Source organism: Triticum urartu, chromosome 2A (genome assembly GCF_056163025.1).
Source record: "Triticum urartu cultivar PI428250 chromosome 2A, HENAU_Tu73, whole genome shotgun sequence".
In the NCBI taxonomy this organism is placed as follows: Eukaryota; Viridiplantae; Streptophyta; class Magnoliopsida; order Poales; family Poaceae; genus Triticum; species Triticum urartu.
The window spans coordinates 557,316,869-557,340,381 of record NC_141874.1 but is presented as its reverse complement, the minus strand read 5'-3'; the positions used below and the strand labels follow the sequence as shown (position 1 = coordinate 557,340,381).

At 48.9% G+C, this 23,513-nt stretch overlaps 2 protein-coding genes across 3 annotated transcripts; both read right to left on the bottom strand.

The window, feature by feature from the left end:
* Positions 1 to 13,310: 13,310 nt before the first annotated feature.
* LOC125538711 (C2 and GRAM domain-containing protein At5g50170) lies at positions 13,311 to 18,239 on the bottom strand. Its single transcript, XM_048701985.2, has 8 exons — positions 17,662 to 18,239; positions 15,906 to 17,126; positions 15,589 to 15,768; positions 15,186 to 15,472; positions 14,981 to 15,097; positions 14,472 to 14,734; positions 14,227 to 14,395; positions 13,311 to 14,004 (listed from the first exon to the last, which is right to left on the bottom strand). The coding sequence occupies exons 1-8, from the start codon at positions 18,047 to 18,049 to the stop codon at positions 13,522 to 13,524; spliced, it is 3,108 nt and encodes a 1,035-aa protein (XP_048557942.1). The 5' UTR covers positions 18,050 to 18,239; the 3' UTR covers positions 13,311 to 13,521.
* Positions 18,240 to 18,905: 666 nt separating this feature from the next.
* On the bottom strand, positions 18,906 to 23,049 carry LOC125538712 (protein FAR1-RELATED SEQUENCE 6). 2 transcript variants are annotated; one of them, XM_048701987.2, is made up of 3 exons: positions 22,778 to 23,049; positions 19,460 to 21,963; positions 18,906 to 19,314 (listed from the first exon to the last, which is right to left on the bottom strand). In XM_048701987.2, exon 2 carries the CDS (start codon positions 21,935 to 21,937, stop codon positions 19,472 to 19,474), a length of 2,466 nt encoding a protein of 821 aa, XP_048557944.2. In that variant the 5' UTR covers positions 21,938 to 21,963; positions 22,778 to 23,049; the 3' UTR covers positions 18,906 to 19,314; positions 19,460 to 19,471. The 2 variants fall into 2 exon arrangements, with proteins under 2 accessions (XP_048557944.2, XP_087400481.1); XM_087544355.1 differs by lacking the exon at positions 22,778 to 23,049 and having other exon boundaries at positions 19,460 to 21,747; positions 21,830 to 21,963.
* Positions 23,050 to 23,513: the final 464 nt, after the last annotated feature.

Below are 23,513 nucleotides of genomic sequence, written 5' to 3'. Positions count from 1 at the left end.
ATCATACACGCAAACGTGTACGATCAAGATCAGGGACTCACGGGAAGATATCACAACACAACTCTACAAATAAAATAAGTCATACAAGCATCATATTACAAGCCAGGGGCCTCGAGGGCTCGAATACAAGAGCTCGATCATAGACGAGTCAGCGGAAGCAACAATATCTGAGTACAGACATAAGTTAAACAAGGTTGCCTTAAGAAGGCTAGCACAAACTGGGATACGGATCGAAAGAGGCGCAGGCCTCCTGCCTGGGATCCTCCTAACTACTCCTGGTCGTCGTCAGCGGGCATCACGTAGTAGTAGGCACCTCCGGTGTAGTAGGAGTCGTCGTCGACGGTGGCGTCTGGCTCCTGGGCTCCAACATCTGGTTGCGACAACCAGGAAGAAAGGAAAGGGGGGAAAAGGGGGAGAAAGCAACTGTGAGTACTCATCCAAAGTACTCGCAAGCAAGGAGCTACACTACATATGTATGCATTGGTATCAACTGGAATAAGGCTATTATATGTGGGCTGGACTGCAGAAAGCCGGAATAAGAGGGGGATAGCTAGTCCTTTCGAAGACTACGCTTCTAGCAGCCTCCGTCTTGCAGCATGTAGAAGAGAGTAGACTGAAGTCCTCCAAGCAGCATCGTATAGCATAATCCTAACCGATGATCCTCCCCTCGTCGCCCTGTGAGAGAGTGACCACCGGTTGTATCTCGCACTTGGAAGGGTGTGTTTTATTAAGTATCCGGTTCTAGTTGTCATAAGGTCAAGGTACAACTCCAAATCGTCCTGTTACCAAAGATCACGGCTATTCGAATAGATTAACTTCCCTGCAGGGGTGCACCACATACCCCAACACGCTCGATCCCATTTGGCCGGACACACTTTCCTGGGTCATGCCCGGCCTCGGAAGATCAACACGTCGCAGCCCCACCTAGACCAACAGAGAGGTCAGCACGCCGGTCTAAACCTAAGCGCCCAGGGGTCTGGGCCCATCGCCCTTAGCACACCTGCACGTTGCGTGGGCGGCCGGAAGCAGACCTAGCCTAGTGGCGTTCCAGTCCAATCCAGCGCGCGCCGCTCCGTCGCTGACGTCAAGAAGGCTTCGGCTGATACCACGACGCCGGGATACCCATAACTACTCCCGCGTAGATGGTTAGTGCGTATAGACCAAATGGCCAGACTCAGATCAAATACCCAGATCTCGTTAAGCGTGTTAAGTATCCGCGAACGTCGACCAGGTCCAGGCCCACCTCTCTCCTAGGTGGTCGGAACCTGCCCTGCCGCTCCGCCTCAAAACTCCACTCGCGGGTGCTCCTCAAGCCGACCCGTCTTTAGTCACCACATGTATCATGTATAAAGCATATAGTATATACCCGTGATCAACTCCCGAGTGATCACGGCCCGATAGTATAGCATGGCAGACGGACAAGGATGTAGGGCCACTGATGAAAATACTAGCATCCTATACTAAGCATTAGGATTGCAGGTAAAGGTAACAACAGTAGTAGCAAGGACAGGCTATGCATCAATATAGGATTAACGGGAAGCAGTAACATGCTACACTACTCTAATGCAAGCAGTATAGAGAAGAGTAGGCGATATCTGGTGATCAAAGGGGGGGGCTTGCCTGGTTGCTCTGGCAAGAGAGAGGGATCGTCAACTCCGTAGTCGTACTGGGTAGCAGCGGCGTCGGTCCCGGTGTCTAGCGAGAGAAGAGGGGGGAGAAACAATAAATATTTAAGCGAACAGATGCATAGCGATGCATGACATGACAAGTATCGGTGCTAGGGGTGCCCTATCGCGGTATGAGGTGATACCGGTGAAGGGGGGAAAACATCCGGGAAAGTATCCCCGGTGTTTCGCGTTTTCGGACAGATGAAACAGAGGGGGAAAGTTGCGTGTTCGCTATGCTAGGGATGCGTGGCGGATAAACGGGCTGCGTATTCAAATTCGTCTCGTCGTTCTGAGCAACTTTCATGTACAAAGTTTTTCCATCTGAGCTACGGTTTATTTTATATTAATTTTAAAAGATTTAATCATTTTTAGAATTTATTTAATTATTTAACTCTAACATTATCCAGAATAGTGTATGCTGACGTCAGCATGACGTCAGCAGTCAACGTTGACCGTTGACCTGGTCAACCTACTGTGTGGGTCCACTGGGACCCACCTGTCATTCACTGTTTAGTTAATAATCAGTAGTTCACTAGGTTAATTAGTCATTAGGTTAATTATACTTAATTAGTTAAATTAATCATAGTTAATTAAATTAATTATTTAATTAATTAATTTTAATATTAATATTATTAATATATATATTTTTTTATCTCTTTTTTTAACAGAAACGTTCTGTGGGGGCTAGGCCCCACACGTCATTGGCCTAGGGGGGCCTTGCGGGCGTTGGGTGCAGGCCGCGGGCGCCACCCGTTAACGGGCGAACTCGGGCGGCCGCTGCAGGCGCGCGGGCCAGCACCGGCGAGGCGGGCTGGGCGCCGGCTGCAGGCGAGAGGGGAGGCGGGCCACGGCAGGGCGTGGCCGGCGGCGCTGCAGCGTCCACGGCGCCGGACCGGGAAGGCGCGGGCGTCGGCGCCCGATGCGGCCAGCGAGAGGGGAGGAAGAAGGGGGGCGGCGCGTGGCTCGTGGCCGCGGCCAGAGCAGCGACGCGACGGGCCGTGAGGAGGCCGGAGTGGCGCCGGGCAGGGGACGGTGACAAACGCGGCGGAGGCTGCGAGGGGAGCGGTGGCCGGAGTTACGGGTGGTGGGGAGGACATGCAGGAGCTCGTATCCGAGCTCGGGAAGGCACAGGGGGGGTGGCGGAGCTCACAGCGATGCTGTAGGGACGGACAGCGGGCTCGGGGTGGTCCGACGAGGTAGATCGACGACGGGGGCGAGGTGGCAGCGACGGCGAATGGCGTCGGGTCGACGACGAGGCGAGGCGGCGGCTTCAGCTGGGCGCCGCGCGAGGGAGAGGAGGGGCGAGGAGTCCGGGAGGGGCGGCGCCGACGCCGGCTTGCATCGGGCGCAGGGGTGAGGCGGCGGGGCCGAGGCGCCGTCTCCCTCCATCTAGATCGGGGAGGGGCGAGGGAGACGCGCGGGGGAGGTTGAGGCGGAGGGCGGAGAATGGCGAGGCGGAGATGAGGAGGGCGGCAGCAGGGCGGCGCCGGCGACGGGCGCCGTCGTCGAGGTCGCGGGCGGGGCGGGATCGGGGCGATCCCGATTCAGATCGAGGAGGAGCGGGCGGCGTGGGGATCGAGCGAGTGGGGGGACGGGGTGGTTAGGGTTCGGTCGACGGGGGGTTAAGGGGAGTGGGGTGGGCCGGCCTGGTGGCCCTATGGCCTGCTGGGCCATGGTCCAGCGGGGGGGGGGGATCTTCTATTTTTTTTTGTTTAACTGTTTATAACATTTTTCTTTTACGGTTTTAATTCATACTATTTTTGTTTTATGAAATATAATTCTAGCACCTAAATTAGTGGTAGTAATTATATTACTGCCACAATTATCCTTTTATTTATTAAAAGTAGTTTTCAATAATTTAATCATTTAAGTGACGATTAAATAAATAATTTAGCTATTGTTTCTATCATTTAGTGCATCTAAGCATTTTATAAAATTTTGGGTTCACCACCCTGATCATATATGATTTATTTGCTACACTTTGAACATTTTAGATTTGACTTTAGAAAACTTTTATCGTTTAACTTTATTTTAAGTTAGAATTCGAAAGGGACGTGATACACCGCAAGATTAAAAATAGTAACCATGGTCACGTGGCATCATTATCGTGAGATTACTGTAGCCTAATTATCCGGACGTCACATTAGTGCACTGCCCATGCTGTTTCGCATTTTCCCACCTTCGAACACCCGACCCCAACCCCACTCCGCTCATCCGCCGTGCTATCCATCTTACGTGCGGTAACCCCGCCTTCATCATGGGCGGCTCATGGCGTGGGGTGGCTTGCCTCACTTTCCACACCCCCTCTGCCCGCAATGATGTTGTCCATCACAGCCCTATAGACTTTGAAGGCAACACCATCACCATCGAGTCGGTCGAGCACGTCGACCGATCCATTGCTATTTTCACTGACCTTGCCGAAATCAAGTCTCTGAGTTCCCGCACGAACTCTGGCACAACGACGGCATTCGCTTCGCCTTGGCTTTCCTCGGTGACGTGTGTGCCATTGATGACTTCTACCTGCATGGCATTGACTACACATCTGTCTGCGCCATGATCTTGCTCCAGTCCGGCAAGCCATCCCCACCCAGCATCGCCATCCAACTCTCTCCCATCAACGAAATCAAGATAGCCAAAGTAGTGGAGATCTCACGCTGGCATCACGGCGATGGCGCCAACCCTTTTGGTGGCGACTCCTCTGACGGAGACTCCGCCCCTCTCTCTCAAAGTGGCTCTCCACGACCCGCCTCCCCAGAACACCTCACCCCAGTCATCACTGCCATTCGTTCTGGCTAGCGCGTCGTCCCCACGTACGATGGTACACGCCCTGTGGCTGTCAGTGGAGCTGCACACGCGGCTCTGGTCTCATCTGGCTATGGCACTGGTGGATCTGCCCTGCACTTTCCCTCTCCTCCACCTGGTTCCATGCGTCAGCCCCTTGTCATCTCGGACGACGAATCTGCCGGCTCTGAGGACATGCATGCCCCGCTTCTGCATGCAAACCAGCCGACATCCATGGTCGTGGTGCATGCACTCGTGGGGGGCTCTTCGGGCCCTCTTGTCATCCGGCCATCGTCGTTGGTCGGGGCCGTGCCCCCCCCCCCGCCTTCTCTCCATGCGGACGCTGCACCGCTTGTCCGCCTGCTCACTCCTTCTGACACCTCCGCCTTTACGGCGGTCGTGCCGGCGGCTTCTGACACGGTAATCACCCCCAACTTCACCTTTTCGGCCGGCGAATAGTCACGTACTGCTGGTAAAGACCCACTCCCCCAGTCTCCTGCTCAATCACTTCCTCTACATACTACCACAGCTGCCCTGACCCATGACAAATCTGATGCAGCGTTGCCTCTCCATGATCTGGACACCCATGAGTGTATCATACGCAAGGAACGCCATAAGACGGCTCGTGATCAGTCCTGCTCCAAGGACAAGCTACGCCGCAGCGCGCGGCTCGCTGGCAAGGAGGCCAAATACTTGCATATGCTCACCAAGGTGGTCAAGGCCAAGGAAGCTCGCCTCTCTCCTGCGGACGTGGGCACGGCTATCGACTGTGCCATCCATGAGGCTCGCCTTGACGTCTCCGATGCCCCTCCTGCCTCAGCTGAAGATCTCGCAGCCATTGCCCTCCTTTCCGGGGCGGATGATGACCATGTTGACGCCATCCTAGAAGTTGAGGACTCGGCCTCCGGTGCTGAAGATTCACCATGATCAGCACGCCAGCTCTGCTCTGCACGGCGGGGTGTGGCTCGACACCGCCGCCAGTTGCCCGCGCCTTACTTACGCTAGTTGTGTCACTGTACTTTTGGCCCCTCGCTTGTGATCGCCCGATCATGTACTACTTTACCGATGCGGTGTACCTTTTGCTACCACTTAGTTGTTGTATTTCGGTCTTAAAACCCTGGTGTATGAATCTTTCTCATGAGTAATGCAACTTTCTCCATATGTTCATCGACTGTACGCGGCCTTGGTGACCAAGACAAATGCTCCGACGTCCTCTCTGAACTAATCTCAATCAATCCGCATATCGCCCTATTACAAGAGTCCAAACTTGACACGCTGCCTGATCCGAAGCTAAGATCATTCATGCCTCGTCATCTTGATCAAGTATTCTCCTTACCAGCTGTAGGCATTGCGGGTGGCACCATCTCTGCCATTAACCCCGCCTTGTTCCAAGTGATCTCCTTCTCCCACCTCTCTTTCTCCTCAACCCTGATCTTGCGATCAACGACAACTGACCGTAACGTAGCCATCACTAACATTTACGCCCGCTCCTCACACGCTCTCAAGCAACAATTCCTTGATGAACTGTTAGCTATCGCCCAACCAGATGACTCACCCTGGCTACTCGTCGGTGACTTCAACCTCCTTCATTTCCCCTCAGACAAAAACAATGATGCATTTAGATTGACAGAGGCCAACGCCTTCAACCAAACTATTGATGAGCTTGCCCTCATCAAGTTACCACTTCTCGACCGCCAATTTACTTGGACTAACAATAGAACCACACCCACCCTAGAACGCATCGACCGTGCCTTCTTCAACTTAGCTTGGGATGATGCCTTCCCCAACTCCTCCCTCACATCCCTCACGTGTTTCACGTCTGATCACGTCCCCGTCATCATCCACGTCACCACAACAATCCCGCGCTCAAACTTCTTTAAATTCGAACCTGATTGGGCCAAATTGCAGCCCTGCCGAGATATCATCTCCTTGGTTTGGGCCTCACATCAGCCCACATCACCGCCCAACTCTGTCGCCTCCCTCGCCTCTCTGCTCAAACAAACTTGGGCCACGCTCAAAAAATGGGCTCGCTCGCGCATTCCCGCCCCCTCCATGAATCTCACTGCAAAATTGCCATCTCTGCTCTGGATCACGCAGAAGAATCCAGGCCTCTCTCCCCACCAGAACAACTCACACGTAAGATCATCGTTTCTCTCCTAAAAAGCACCATTCTAGAAAAAATGTCTTAATGGAAATGGCGTGCCAAAGTGTCCCGAGCAATACACAGCGGTGAAAACTCCAAGTTCTTCCAAATGTCTGCCTCACAACGCCTTCGAAAAAACAAAATCTTCTCCCTCACTTGAGACGGCTCGGTTTTTACCTCGCACCACCATAAAGCTGACATCCTGCGAGATTTTTTCATCACGCACTTGAGACGGCTCGGTTTTTACCTCGCACCACCATAAAGCTGACATCCTGCGAGATTTTTTCATCACGCTCATTGGCTCTACTATCTCCACGACTTGGCCTTTTGATCTCGCGTCGATCTATCCTCACCCCGTACCTGTTCTTCATGCCCTTGATGCACAATTCACCGAAGATGAGATCAAATTGGCCTTTTCCAAATGAACCCACAAGCAAGCCCTGGCCCCGATGGTTTCGGCCCCTCCTTCTATAAAACCTTCTGGCCCTCTATCAACTAGGAAATACTCTCCTTTTTCGCACAATTTCACCAAGGTGTGGCAGACACGGAGCGCCTATACCGTGCCCACATTGCTCTCCTTCCAAAATCTGCCTCCACAACATCACCTGACGCCTTCAGACCAATATCCTTGCAAAACGGCCCGGTCAAAGTTGTTGCCAAGGTCCTAACTTCGCGCCTCAAACCTTTCATCCCTCATCTCGTCCATGGTAATCAGACTGGTTTCATTACCGGAAGGAAAATTGCTGAAAACTATGTCTTTGTAGCAGATCTTATCAGCACTTGTCACTCTCGCAAACGCCCAACCATGATCTTCAAACTTGACTTCAGTAAGGCCTTCGATTCAGTTGCTTGGAACGCCCTAGACAAAATTCTGGTTGTCCGTGGTTTCTCCCAAACCTTTCATAGTTGGATTCAAAATATTCTCCATACTGGCAAGGCTGCCATCCTCCTAAACAGCATTCCAGGTCGCTGGACTCCATGTAAGAATGGCCTGCGCCAGGGAGACCCGGCCTCCCCCTACCTCTTCCTAATTGTCGTCGATCTGCTCCAGCAACTTATCCTCCAGAACTCCGATCCCGACCTCCACCACCCCATTTTTACCCACCTACCCCCTACCGTTCTCCAATACGCCGACGATACATTGATCATCGCAGCCGCCTCCCCCGCTGCCGCTGTCACACTCAAAAAAATCCTTCAGAATTTTGCTCAGGCTACTGGCCTCACCATAAACTTCTCCAAAACCACCCTAGCAACCTTGTACGCAAATGAAAACCTAGCTGCCAGCACTGCCCTCGCCATGGACTGCACACGCGCCCCCTTCCTCAAACCTACCTTGGACTCCCCCTTGCTCCGACCAAGCCTCCCTCCAATGCCTTCGCCCCGTTGATTGAACGACCCCGAAAACTTCTAACTGGTTGGCATGCCAAGCTCCTAGACAGGGGCGATCGACTCATCCTCATCTCGGTCGTCCTTGACTCCCTCCTTACATACTTCATGTCTGTCTTTCGCATCCCCAAAAAAACCCTAAAAATCATTGATTCCCTGAGAAGATCCTTTTTCTGGGCTGGTGAGGATGCCTGCTCGGGTGCAAAATGCCTAATTGCATGGAAAAACGTTTGTACGCCAAAAAAATTCGGTGGTTTAGGGATGAAAAACCTATAGGTTCAAAATAATTGTCTCCTAATGAAGTTTGCTGTCAAAGAACTCTCATCCACAGAATCACCCTGGCTAGACTGGTTAGAGCTACAACACCCCAATGCCCTAGTCTCCTCGGGTCCCCAAACCTCTTTTCTATGCCGCATGATTTCTCAACAAATCCCAACCTTACAGTCAATTTCCTTTGTTTTAACAAATAGTGGAACGCACACTTACTTCTGGTTAGACACCTGGCTCAACCCAAAACCCCTAGCTACCACCTACCCACACCTCTTCTCACACTCAACACTACAGATGGTAAAAGTGGCTAACATCTTGTGTTTCGGTATCAAAACAAACCTCCGCAATTGTCTCTCTCTCACAGCAGAAACAGAGCTGGTCTCGCTTTTGGCTGTTTTGCAGGACTTCCTGCCTTCGACAAAGGAAGATCAACGGTTCCTCCTTCAGGGTCATGACTTCTCCACCAAGCAGGCTTACGCCACCATTATGGCAAGGCCAGAAACGGACCTCATTGCTCCACTCATCTGGAACACCAAGGCTCCTCGCCATACAAAGATCTTCGCTTGGCTTCTCTTCAAAGATCGCCTAAGTACTGCCGTGAACCTTGCCCACAAGAATATAATCTCCTCGGACTTATGCACACGGTGTGCTACGCTACCGGAAGAATCCATTCACCTCTTCATCACATGCCCCCTCGCCAACAGAATTTGGCATCGAGTTGGTATTCTGCCACAGGATGATGACCTTAATGAACTTTGGGACGTTCCACTACCTCAATACCTGCCCAAGAACGCATGGCCCTTCGTCCTTCTCGCGCTACTCTCCAGCATTTGGGTCGCGCGAAATGACATGCTCTTCAGGAATGTTGATCAATGTTCTATAATAACAATTAGAAACATAGTATCAGACTTGGATCTCTGGTCACACCGTCTTGTTGATACGGGTGACAAGGAGGACGTCTTCTCGTGGCGTTCCTACCTCTCTGCACGATGCACCGTGCCTTTGTAATCTGGATCTGTTGTTTCTACAGCCGTTTTGAGCAATATATTCAGGTGGGGGAGCTCCCCCCCCCCCCCGGTGATTCTCAAAAGAAAACGATAGCAATGGTAATGGTAGCAATAGTAACGGTAACAATAATAGTAGCAAATTTATAGTTATTGTAATAGCAGCATCAACGAAAGTAACTTAGCATAGATCAATATATGAAAAGCGTAAGCATTGGATCAGTGATGGGTATTTGTGTTGGATGACAGTCATCATGTAACAGTCACAACTTAGAGCGATACGCAATAGGTCCAATTCATCAATGTAATGTAGGCATGTATTCCGTACATAGTCAAACATGCTTATAATAAGAACTTGTATGACATCTTTTGCTATGCCCTCTCGTGGCAGCGGGGAATATTAAGACGTCCTTTAATAGAGAATCAGAACCAAGAATTAACACATGGTGAATACATTAACTCCTTGAATTATAGTCATCCCCGGAGAGTATCCCAAACAATTGTCATTATAGGGTTTGCGGATCAAAACAATAACAAGTGCATATGATTAGCAGATAGGATCAAGAACTCAAATATATTCATGAAAACATAGAGGGTTCAGATCTAAAATCATGGCACTCGGACCCTAGTGACAAGCATTAAGCATAGCAAAGTCATAACAACATCAATCTCAGAACATAGTGGATACTAGGGATCAAGCCCTAACAAATTGACTCGGTTACATGGTAAATCTCATCCAACTCCATCACCATCCAGCAAGCCTACGAAGGAATTACTCACTCCTGGTGGTGAGCATCATGAACTTGTTGATGAAGAAGGTTGGTGACGATGATGGCGACGAATCCTCCTCTTCGGAGCCCCAAACGGACTCCAGATGTGGCCTCCTGATGAAGAACAGGAGGTGGCGGCGGCTTCATCATAAAACATGATGAAACTTTTTCTCTTATTCTTTTCTCAGGGAAAAGGAATTTATAGGCTTGAGATGAGGGTCAACGGAGCCACGTGGGCCTCACAAGGTAACAAGGCGCGCCTGGGGGTGGCTGTGCCCTGTTGCCTTGTGGGCAACTGGTGGCCCCCCTCCGGTGGATCTTCGCTCTACTATTTTTTATATATTCCATTAAAAATCTCCAAAAAGTATCGTCCAATTTCGAAAACTTTTATTTCTACATAAAAATAACACCATGATAGTTTTGGTGAAAACAGCGTTAATCCGGGATAGTTTCATTCAGATCATGCAAATTAAAGTCCAAAATAAGAGCAAAAGTGTTTGGAAAATAAGTTACGACGAAGACGTATCAAACTGCGCCATGACAAGGCGGCACTACGCCTTGAGGATGAGGAGGAGCGCGCCCACCATGCCGCAATGCCGCCACCGCAGCAGACGGAGGAGGCCGCCAGAGGAGGCTGCCCTGGCGGCCTATCAAGCCATGTTCGGATGGGCTGGGCCACCTTCCTTTTTCATTGATCTCCCCGGCGACGGTGATGACGAGGGCGAGGGCAAGGCGGACAACTAGGGCAGCGTGTAGGCACTAGGATTTTTTAGTGTTAACTAGTAATAATGTACGTGCAATGCACGTTCATTGCGTAGGATATTAGTTGCATGTTATATTAGGTAAGATATATGTGTTGCACGTTGATATTTGCTAAGATGTCAATTACTTTTTCACGGGAATGGTAGGATATTAATTACATGGCAGATTTCAAAGGATAGCGTTGAGTCAAAACATGTTTATAACCAATGATAGTGGTGGGTAATTAGAGCGTTAAACATGTTTGATGCTCAACATTGAAGCGATTTGAACCGCTAGATAACATGATTTGACGGTCGAGATGGTTTGGATCTGCCCATTTGGGTCTTTTTATATTGGTATTAATGCTTAAGTGGACTTTGGCCACGGTTGACCGGCCATTTATGTTTAATTATGTTTTATTAAATTTATTTCGCCCGTGTGTTTATCTATATCTATACCAATATAAAAAGACCCAAATGGGAAAATCCAAACCATCTCGACCGTCAAATCATGTTATCTAGCGATTCAAATCGCTTCAATGTTGAGCATCAAACATGTTTAACGCTCTAATTACCCACCACTACCATTGGTTATAAACATGTTTTGACTCAACGCTATCCCTTGAAATCTGCCATGTAATTAATATCCTACCATTTCCATGAAAAAGTAATTGATATCTTACCAAATACCAACGTGCAACAGATATATATCTTACCTAATATAACGCGCAACTAACATCCTATCTAATATAATAGTGCATTGCACGTACATTATTACTAGTCAGTATAAAAAGACCCAAAGGGGCAGATTCAAACCACCTCGACCATCAAAATCATGTTATCTAGCGGTTCAAATCGCTCCAACGTTGAACATCAAACACGTTTAACGCTCTAATTACCCATCAGTGCCATTGGTTATAAACACGTTTTGACTCAACGCTATCCTGTGAAATCTGCCATGTAATTAATATCCTACCATTTCCGCAAAAAACTAATTGATATCTTACCAAATACCAACGTGCAACAGATATATCTTACCTAATATAACGTGCAACTAATACCCTACCTAAGATAAATGCACGTACATTATTACTAGTCATTTATAATTTTTCTTTGAACGCGGACAAATATAGGTATGTCTTTCATTGGACGCACCAGCCGACCCAAATCAAAAAATAGACGCGCACATCGAGCTAGCCGATCTAAAGAGACGAAAAGCGAAAAAACGCGCATCCAAGCAGACCCAAACAAACGAAAAATGTTTTTTTAAGAAAGGTCATCATGGCTAGCTTTACAAATCAATCAATATTACAGCATTCACTATATGTGAAACTAAGAACCCAGGTGGTTAGTCCAACTAGTCTCACACTTAGTACTAAAACTGAATTTAGCTAGCTCGTGAGCTATTGAGTTTGCTTTACGAAAACAATGAGAAAAAATGACCTTTCCTATCAAAGTTGCTATATCAATGCATTCGGCAAAAACTGCCGCTGCTGCATCCCACCATTGGTTTTATCCTTGACAGCAATTAACAACGTTTAGGGAATCCGACTTCGCTTCGACCCTGTTAAAGCCCGATGTGTTTGCCAAGTTTAGGCCGTCTCGCATCGCCATAGCCTCAGTTGTAGTGACGTCCAATGCAAACTGAATATACCTGCACTGAGCTGCAATAAATCGCCCTTTGTCATCCCGTAGAACTGCCGCAGTAGCACCAGAGCCTTCATTTGCATGGAAGGAGGCGTCTACATTTAGCTTTGCGTGTCTTGCCTTCGACCTCTTCCACTTGTGTACTCTTTGATCATTCGTTCGTGAGAAATTCCTTGTAGTTCCCGACAATGCTCATGATTGAGACAGGCCATCAAGATGCAGGGAGACACGAATCATGATGGGTGTGGCGACACCGCAGCCACCATATATAACAGCTTCCTGCTGCCACAGCTTCCTTCAGGGTTACATTTGGCATAATCTCCAACGGCAAGTCTGGTTCTGTGAGAATAAATTCCATAATTGCTGACCCAGATCGGTCCACTTGCATCGCATGATCTATACGGTCACTTAGACCTAAACCAGACCACAAGCTCCGTGCTAAATCACATTGAAACAGCAAGTGTTTCATATCTTCAGGCCCCTTGTGACAAACTGGGCATGCACCACTGATGGGTAAGTGTCGATCAGCGAGTATAGACTTTAGCGGGACGATACCTCAAAGTGCACGCCAGCAGAATACCATGAAAAGTGTTAACAAAACACGCGTTGAGCGTCCGTTTGGGTCGCGCGTGGGAGTTGTTCTAAAACTATCCGACCACTCCCGACCCGCATCCCACCGGCAGGTACCAGTACCACTCGAAAAGACAGCAGGCGCAAGTGCTGCCCACGTTCCACAAGGCGTCGTCATCACCAGATCTACCCAAACGAGTGCCCATGAGACGAAGTTGCCGACGCACGACGCCGCAAAGCCTTTTCTCCCAGTGTCACCGCAACGCACAACGCTGCGCCAGACAGCCGTCTTGCCACTTCTCTGCGACATAGCTTTCATATACTCTACATACTTTTCCCACAGAAGATTTCCTCCGCTCTTTTTATTTACTTCTGTATAAGTTTGTAGGCACTAATGCATCGGTATTGGGGTGTTAGCGCACTGCTGCTCGCGCGTGTCACGTCTCCGTCAGCTACGAAACGGTAACGACTAAGCTGCTACGCTTCACGCAGCTTTGCCGGAAGATGGTGAACAAAAAACGCCCGATCCTCCAGCTCGGTCACCTAGCCCGACATGGCCGAGGCTATCTCCTTGCCGGCCACCTCGAGGACCTCCTTGGCCCTGTGGGCCAGCTTGTCGCAGATGTTCCTCGCGATCCGCTTCTGGAATTTGCTGCTCTTGAGCCACTCGATGCCCACCAGCACCTCGCACCGGCAGCTCGGCGGCTCCGGCTCCGACGACGCGACCCTCCGAACGTCGTACCTCAGATGCACCCGGAAGTAGTCACCGAAGGGGACGTTGCGGAGCGTCATCACGTCGTACACCGTCCACCCGTCGCCGTCCTCCGAGGGCGATTTCAGCTGGGTGCTCCCCACCTCGCCGCCGAAGATGGACATGTAGCGGTTGAACTTGTAGCTGGCGTGTCGCTCCAGCACGCCCGGCTTGGTCTCCTCCCACGGGGTCGCCGTGTAGTCGAGGCACCCCACCTTGCTCATCGTCCGAGTCTCCAGGGCGCCACCGTCGAACACCCCCATCAGCAAATCTGCCTGCAAGTTTGCCAACGAGGAATCAAAGGATAGCCGTTGGATACATTCAGCTGTCTGGAATTGATTTTACTACAGTTTTGTAACACATTCTACAAAGAAGTGCAGTGCCGGCATACAAAATGAAAATGTTGGATTGTAAGAGGTTTTAGCCGAATTTTCAACTCCCTAAAATATAGACCCATATAGAAGAAGAAAATGGAGGAGAAGCAATAGAGATCTCACATCAATAGGATGTTCCACTGTATACTCCTTTGAGAGGGTCACGTCTCCAATGCTCAACACAGACTGAACGTCGTCAAGATCGTCATGGCTCTCATCTCCATGATCTTCTTCCAGCTTAGCCCTCTGTTCAATAGCTGAAGATTTTGTTTTCCACAGACCGATTATCGTCCTAAAAAGAAGCAGCAGGTTTTCATCAATGGCAACCTAGTTATTTTGACACCAATGAAGTATTGGAGAATACAAACCTGCTAGCCCTGTTGAACGACCCAAATGAATGGAACTGGAATTTCAGCCTCCCTTCCTTATCTTGCGACTTCGCACCATTCTTGGCATCAAGCCCACGCCCACTCTTTAACATAAACACCAATGATGGGGTGCCTACTGTTGTGAAAGATGGAGGTAACACTTCGACTTCTTCGACATCGTCCCACAGAAAGAAGAATTTCGTTTTATGCCCAAACAAATTAGCATAGAAACCAACTATTCTGGCTGATAAAAATAGCCTTCCCTGCAGCAGAGCAACTACAAATGAACATTCATAACCAATACAACTTACAGTGTTCACCATGAGGCTTGATTTATCAAACCTTCCAACTAAATTATTAACATATCTATTTTTTGCGAGAAAATTCTGAACATATCTAAGAATCGTCCACAAATAACATAACTTTCTTTCTTGACCTAATACCAGAAAACCACGAAACATCGTAAATGCAGGGAGGGAAAAACAAATAGCAACTTCAAACAATTTTACCTGCAACGGCAATTTCCTCTTTAAGGAGCATGCATAGTCTGCTATAAGGAACTCTTCGTGAGGCAAACTAAAAAGCTTCTGGAATGTTGAATTTCTATGCGGTGACCGAACATGTAACTGCAGTAAAATTATGCGGGTACTCGGGTTGTCAAAAATGTTACTACTAGTTGACATCTGTAGGTAAGTTAAGTTAACCGAACAATACCTTCTTACCGACTTCCTTCTCCATCTTGTTAAGATAATCTCTCATTGATGTCTCAGGTCCTTTAGTATTCTCAAGAAACATTCTCAAATGTAGCCTACTCTGGCATGTCTGGGCTAGTTTTCCTTCCAGTGGTACCCATATATCTGCTAGTTCTGTTGGTGTGTGCTTAAGAAAGTTAATTTCTGCATGTCCCAGTGAGATTGCCAAGTCGAATGGGCCATCAAAATTGAAAATCTCAACATCCAACATAGCAGGTGGCTCTTCCATGGCGTCAAACTCCATTACCTCTGCAGCAATATTTCAGTTAAGTCACAAGTCAATCAATCATACATCAGACAAAGCTACTAGGTTTTCGACAAGTGTGAAGTGTGTTAATGTGGGCTAACAAGTGAAATATACTAACCATTCCATTGAGGTTCCTGAGTCTGGAGTTGAACAGAACTTGTCCTCGTTATACCATTACAACTGAACACAACGTAAGGGTCTACTGATCCACAAGAAACAGGCGGCAAGCTTGTGGCCTCTAGCAGAGCTACAGTTAATAGCCAACCGTCACCATTTGCCTTAACCCCGTGATCACCTCCTGCGACAAAAGGTGGTTTCAGACGTAGCACAATTATGACATTGACAAGTTCGGTCGCAGGTTTGTGCATGAGAGAGAGAGAGAGAGAGAGAGAGAGAGAGATGCAGTAGTTGTAAAGTTGAAATGTAGCATAGTACCTCTTTGTATTCTTGCTTGTACAAAATGATATACCATATTCAGTAAACGCTCCATCTGAAGAACCAGTATGCCTGATGTGATCAGCTCCCCAAATGTGTCAGGTAAATCCAGACCACTAAACTCGAGACCCATAAGTGGTCCTGGCCTAGACAGAAGGATGTGCACAAGAACATACACTGCCATTATCACCGTCGAGACCACGGTAAAATTGCAGAAATACTTGTAAGCAAGTCTGATATGTGACTGGCGATCTGTCTGCAGCGGCGCCAACAGCTGCTCTTTATCCATCCCCGCGGCATCAGCCAGTTTCACATGCCGAGACAAAATCTCTGCAAAGCTTTCGAAGTTCTCCTTGAGTCCATCCCGAACGCTTCCCTCGATCATGCTTTTCATCAAGGTGCTCTGGAGGAACTCCACATTATACGATACAGTCAGACGTGAGCTCTCTTCACCTGGTGACAACTCAGGGGAATGGGTTATTTTGTAGAGCAAAACGACCTCGAAGCAGTTCCCAAATGGAACTTCCGGGGTACGAACCCGAGTCATGATGGCGAAATTCTTGCCATCGGCTTTGAGATAGGTCTGTTCCTCGATGGTTTTGACATCTTTCATGAGCTTTGTTGCGCCTTTGGTGTACCGGCATGTCCTGGTTAAGCTGGGAGGGTCCTGGCTCTTCCATGTCCATGGCTGCTCGTCGTAGTCCGTGGTACCCTGCAGCTCACGCAGGTCCTTGGAGAACTGGGAATCAGGTCCGAAGAGAAGAGAGTTCAAGTCCTTCGCCTCCACGAGGTAAGTGTGATCAAACATTACGCCACTACCGAGATCATCCGGCATGTCTGGTGTACTACTCGCCGCATTCATGGTTTCCATGGCTTCTTCAAAGCTTGCATCTGAAACGGACGGCTCAGCGTCACTGTCATGGGCGCTCTTTGCTGCTGCTGCTGCTGCTGCTGCAGCACCAGGCTCTATCAGGCCATCATCTTCAGAAACTGTATCGGAATCTGCTTGTATTGACCGGTCAGAATTATCTACAGAAGTTTGCTCCACTGCAGAACTCCTTGCGGAATCAAGCACCACACCGTTGGCGCCTGAATGTTCCCTGCAGTCTGATCTCTCAATTTCCACATCTGTGCCACTCCTGGAGCTTGGACAGGGAGATGAGTGGATGACGGTATTGTCACTGTTCTCTCCATAGAGTGAGAATGTGAGGAGAATTTTCCCTGGCAGGAAGATACACAAGCAAAATCATCATCAACATACAATTGACCAACGAAGATGATACAAAATGCAATCATCACGCAAGATGTAACATATACTCCACATGTATTTACTGAGCCTGAACTCTCCGGACAAATATGGAATTGTCGGTGGATATCGCGTCTGAAAACTACCAGCACAGACAGAAGGCTGTATGCGTCAGGCAGAAAAGCCGGGCCTAGTGCGTGATTACTCTATCACCACTACACATGCCGCCCGTCTCTCTCATGTCTCATCCGTGAGAGAGACGTCGCCGGTACGCTCGAGGTGGTGATACTTTCGAGTGACTTACGATGACAGGCACTGACTTTCCATTCCGTGAGAGCGTGCTCATCGCTGGCGAGCTTGCGTGCGGCATTTGGCAAGGGAGGGGGCAGACAATACAGGTGGCTTCGCCCGGAAGGCGGCCGCGCGCACCGACCATTTGGAGGAGGAATTTACCGAAATTACAGCACGCAAAGAAAAAAAGGTTTAGCAGAAAATGGGTGCAGCACGCACCGCAGTCCGCGGCATCGGCGGCGCGGCCCTTCCGGCGGTGCTTGGGGTGCAGCGTGAACCAGGTGGGCGGCACCGAGTGCCTCCCGCTGGCGGCGGAGGCGGCCTGCGCGGGCGGCAGCGGCAGCTTGACCCTGCCCAGCACCTCCCTCCCGGCCCCCTCCTCCCGGCGCCGCGCAACGCTGACCTCCACCACCTCGTGCTCCTCCTCCCCCACCGCGAACGCGAACTCCTCGTTCCACGCCGCCGCGCCGCCCGGGCCCGCCAGCTCCACCGCCCGCGTCCGCGCCCGCTGCCTCCCCACCTTCACCCTCGCGTAAAATCCTTCGCCGCCCCCGTCCAGCGGCGCCGGGAGGTCGCGGGCCTCGAGCACGCACACGTACAGCCGCATGGTGGCGTCGCCGCTGCTGTGGAGAGCCTAGCTTACACTCTGATCGCTGGTGGAATGGATGGAAGCGGTAAGAAGATCGATCAAATCAGAAGCGGTAATGGGAAGAGTGGTTGGAAGTTGGAAGCCGACGGGGAGGGTGGTTTTCATTTGGATTTCGGGGTGGGGCGGGGGCGGGGGCGGGTTTGGGGACTTCGGGGGGAGCCGTGACGTGGGACGGGGCACGGGCACGCGGCGGCAGGGGAGGCCCGACACGCGGGGGTGCGAGTGCGGGGCGGTCCGCGCTGGCCTGGCCTGCTGGGTGGGTTCGCGTGGGAAGGGGAGAGGTGTCAGTTACCACGGCCGACGAGGGGAAGGCAGGCAGGCGGGTCGCGCGGCTTGAAACTTGGGCGGCTGGGACTCTTCTCTGGCTCTTCTAGATGGACTTCCAGGCTCTCCCTCGCTGCGTCATGGCATGGGGCAAGCTTATCTCGTTTGAAATTTGGAACACGCCGCGTTTTACTGTCCGGCGAACGAGACAATGTGACGCCATCTCCTGCTCGTTTCCACTTGAACAACGATTTTGTGTTTTATCATGCAGACATGCACCCACAATCAGATTAGTAGACCAGAATTGCATCTCGGCCTCACCGCCAAAAATTACATTGCATCACAACTGCAAGGCACGGAACAAAAACGGATCACAGCTATCTATCTACTTTGGACATTCCTGCTACTCCCTCCATACCTAAATATTTGTCTTTCTAAAAATTTCAACAAGTGACTACATATGGAGCAAAATGAGTTAATCTACCCTCTAAGATATGTCTATATACATCCGTATGTGGTAGTTCATTTGAAATCTCTTAAAAGACAAATGTTTAGGAACGGATGGAGTAGAAATAATGGGGGTTCAAAACAGGCGATCCATACTTCAGTACCCACAGCATAACAGATGATGAGTTTATGTACGATGAGCATACTGGTGTGTTCCCTAACAAGAAACTAACAGGCATCGGTGGCTGGCCATAAATACGGCGTGATCACATAATTTGGCGAAATCTCCAGCAACATAAGAGTCTGCAAGGGTTGTACCAGCCTCCACCAAATCGTGATCCACAAGATCAGAAGCAGACTAACATTCAGAAGCCGCGCTACATATAAGATTACATCGGACAGAAGGCTGATCATGTATACAGTAGGCAGTCCAAAGCTGCGCTAACTAAGATTAGTGGTTCCAAGCCAAGGGCGAGATAATGTACAGCAGGCAATCCCAAGTGCAGCTCATCCTGCAGCAGCAAACGGTGATAAGTCAATAACATGCACGGGACAAAACTCTTTCTAACCCTAGAATTTAAAGATAATAACATGAGCAATTGATTTGTGGCCGCCTTGAAAAAAAGGGTAAAAAACATCAGGCTGAAAATAGCTTACTTGACCCCAAGCTCAACTATTCCCCTTTCTTTTCTTTCTCTTCTTCGTGGGGTTGGAAACAACGCCCACCGCATTGGCTGTTGGGGCTGGAGGTGGCGCTACAGGTGGTACTGCTGCTGGTAATCCAGGGGTGAAGGGTGGAAAAACCATATGTGGGTGCATCGGTACTAAAAACATTCCTGGTGGGACAGCTGCCGACGTGGTAGCCATAGCCATCATTGTTGGTGGCACTGACATTTGTGTACATGACGGCACTGGCATTGGTGTAGATGCCGCCAGAGTTGCTGAAGCGGCTGCCATCATCATTGTTGGTGCCACTGTCGCCATTGCTGTGTTCGCAGGTGCCGACACAGATGTGCTGTTTCCCACATCTTCAGCAGATGGCGGCTTCGCAGACTTGGCGCCTTTCTTACTAGAAGAAACTGGATTTCCTTCGGGCCTTTTCTCTTTTCGGGATTCCTCAAACCTTCGTACCTTCTCTTTAGCTTCTTTCATCACAGACAGAACATACTCCATTGCATCAGGATCAGTTGCTCCCATTTCCACAATGTCAGCAAAGTACTGGTGGCCATCGTTGTAGAGGTTGTCCACTTTATCTTCACGGACATTTTCCGGTTTTGTGCCCTTCCCTGTTGCTTTTGCCGATTCTGGTGGGATGGGAGTTTCCTTAGATTCCTCGGGGCATTTATAGTCCTTCCTCCATCGATCAAGAATATATTTGGAAGGTATTAGCATCACAAGCTCTTGCTTCAAGACTGCAAGAGCATGGCTACACAAAATACCTTTAAACTGTAATGACCTGCAGATACACCACACTTCTTTCTCGGCACTATTATACATCACTCTATAGTCAAACTTCCTCTCCTTCCCAATGACGGTCACAGTGTAGGTCACTATCGATCCATTCCTACTGACTTCAGTGCAAGTCACATTCATCAGCTGCTTTAACTGATCCTGGAATTTCTGAAAAATATTTATAGTATAAGCATTTGCAAATTGCTCCTCAAACAACAGACCAGAGAGGGCTTGTGGCCTTTGCTGAAAAGAACGGAAATCATCATAGGCTTCTCGATCGGACCTAAGCTTCATAGCAGTATCAAATTGTTCAATGAATATCTTTATTGTGGTCTCTGGTGTAATATATCCATCAAAAAAGGCCTCCAACCGTTCACTGCGGCGAACAGTAGAGATACCAGCCCAGAAAGCATCTTTCACATATGCTGGCACCCATTTTGCCCTTTCTTCAAACAAGGTTGTGAGCCAACGATTTTCATGAAGCTTGTACTGATTGGCCATCTCAACCCACTCCCTCTCAAAATCAGCTGCTGTAATGGTGTCATAGACTACCTTTTTCATTCTCAGGCTAATTGCCTCCTTATCCTCAACTCTTCCAGACATGTCAGGAAGCTCTTTCATTATGTGCCAAAGGTTGTATCTATGACGAGTATTTAGAAATACCTCAGAGACTGCTTTGACTACTGGTCTTGAATGGGTGGTAATAATTGCTTCAGGTGCTTTATCATTCATACATTTTAGCCATTTTTTGAATAACCATGAAAAAGTCTCTGGAGACTCATCTCCCAGTAAACCGCATCCTAACAATACAAATTGGCCATGATGGTTGATTCCAAGAAAAGCAACCAATGGAATGACAAACTGGTATGTCAAATAAACAGTATCAAAGCAGACAACATCACTGAAATGCTGATATGCAGCTCTCGATCTTGCATCGACCCAGCAAACATTTTTAAGCCGGCCTTCATCATCCATGTCCCAGTTGTAGAAGAAGTTGGAATTTTGAGCTTGCATCTTATCGAAAAAGACTAATAATGCCTCAACGTCACCCTCTGCAAATCTCAGCTTCCCACACTTGGCAGCTGCTTCAATTGAATAATTAGACTGAGAGAAGGACCTCACCATGAAATCTTTGTTTTGGTTGGGTGGCCTGCCTCTACCAGAATGAATCTTTGGGTTCAATCTAGTTTTCGCATTGAATGGTCGGTGCTCCCTCTGCCAGTCAGGAAGATCCTTAAAACACATCATGAATCTGACCATTTCAGGATTACATGGGTGGTTATGCTCCAGCTCAACAAACACTACTTCCCAATGATTCTCACTTGCGTTATACTTCACCACCATCATAGCTTTGCAGCCAGTCTTCGCAACAAGTCTTCTTCGAGCTTTAAGCCCGGGCTTAATCCTAGCAATGCCACCTTTGTAACAAACAAATGTTGCGCGGTATTTTACCCCATCAACGCTATGGGAAGTTCTTTTTGAAACTCCAAAGCCTGCACGGTACCCGTACTCTAGGTAAGACCGGTATGCCAAATCAACTGTCTCAAAAGTCATGCCAACTTGAGGGGTGGGAACCTCATGCTTGACCGAATCCAAATTGCTAGTTTCGAAGGATGTGGAGGTGTCAATGAGCTGCATTTGCAAGCTGCTCCTTGTATAAGGATCACTCTGAAGGCTGTCCATCGCACCAACACTCGGTAACCAGAACCCTGGGTCAACATACCCATAAGACATTAATAACCGTGTATGAACTAGTCAGAATGATTTCCATAAAAGAAAAAAAAAACTAGCTAGAATAGGCTAAATAAGCAAATTGAAATACTTAGTTAGATTGTGCTTCATTTCTATATCACCAAGCAAATTATTGTGGTGATAACAACTTTCTTTTACCAAAGATGACATGGAAAATGCCAAAATACCACCTTAACTGCATTAACAAATAGATGTGCACCAATCAATACCTAAAGAGTACAGGGAAGCTATATTTCATGATGAAAACACAGAAACTGGTATTTATCTTAATAGATGTTTGGGTTTGCACTGAACACATTTGACTGACTTATACTCCCTCCGTCTGGAATTAGTTTGCTAAATGCCCATGATTCAAGTCAATTTTGCCACCGAAATCAGTTTTTTTTCACTTCTGGGTTTCAAGGTCACATAAATAAGAGGGTTATCATCACGAGAAACTGATTGGAAGGACATGATGCTAACTCCATCACAGCTTTGAAACGCCCTGCAACATCCCAAGCTTGCACAGGGACGTTAACTTCTCCTTGTATAATAAAGTAGAGTACTAGTGAAGTGGAGACAAAGGGCAACTGCTATCAGAACCCAGTAAGCTATGGGCCATTGATTGCTCTAGCGATTGGCAATGGAATCACAGGGACCGCTCGGGAAATTTGGGAAGCAAAGCGCCCATAAAATCCCAACGGCCGGCAGTGTGTGACCTTGTCTTTCTTGGGCGATTACAGGGCTAACTAGAGAGAGACGGGGAATAAAGGGGGTCGGGACAGTCCGTACCTCACGCCGGAAGGGGCTCCTAGCGGGATCCTGGGACCTCGCCCCAAACCCTTCCTCCCCCCATCTCACGAGCGCGAGCGCGGAAGAAGGGGGCTGGTCGCGACCGGTCGTTCCTGACCAAGCCGCCCGCCCGGGGGCTCCCAAGCTTCGGGTGGCAGACCGGCCGCTGTGGGAGGTAGTGGGGACTGTGTCGGAGCAGCGGGGCTCTCCGCTCTCTGACCGATCTGCTTGCTCACGGTCACGGGGGTGCGGGGGGAGGTGCGGGCGGCGGCTTCCAAGTAGGGTCTTTTTTTCTTTTCTTTTTTTGAGGGGGAAGTAGGGTCGACTCTCTGTCTCGTGCGCGGTTCTGTTCTCATTTCTTCTGTCTTTCTTTTCGCAAGTTATTACCTCTTCTCATTTCTTCTTTCTGGCATCAGCCGTTAGCTCAGGCTCGCTCGCATGCCTCGTTAGGCTTACATAAATTTCAAGTTACAGAAATATGAAAACTAAAGGATTATAATGTCCTGTTCGCTTTAATTCTTAGGGTTTTTTAAGGTCTAACCTAATGCTAAAAATTCTTAGATTGTAAGCTAAAATGGACACAACTCTAAGGAACCGTCTCAAAAGAAAAACTCTATGGAACCTAATACCTTTCATTCATGTGAAACGAATGTCATACATAGAAAAAAAAATTCCTCGGGGTTGAAATCCTATAGGAATCCACCACATGTCCCATCTGGTGAGCAACTTAGAACGA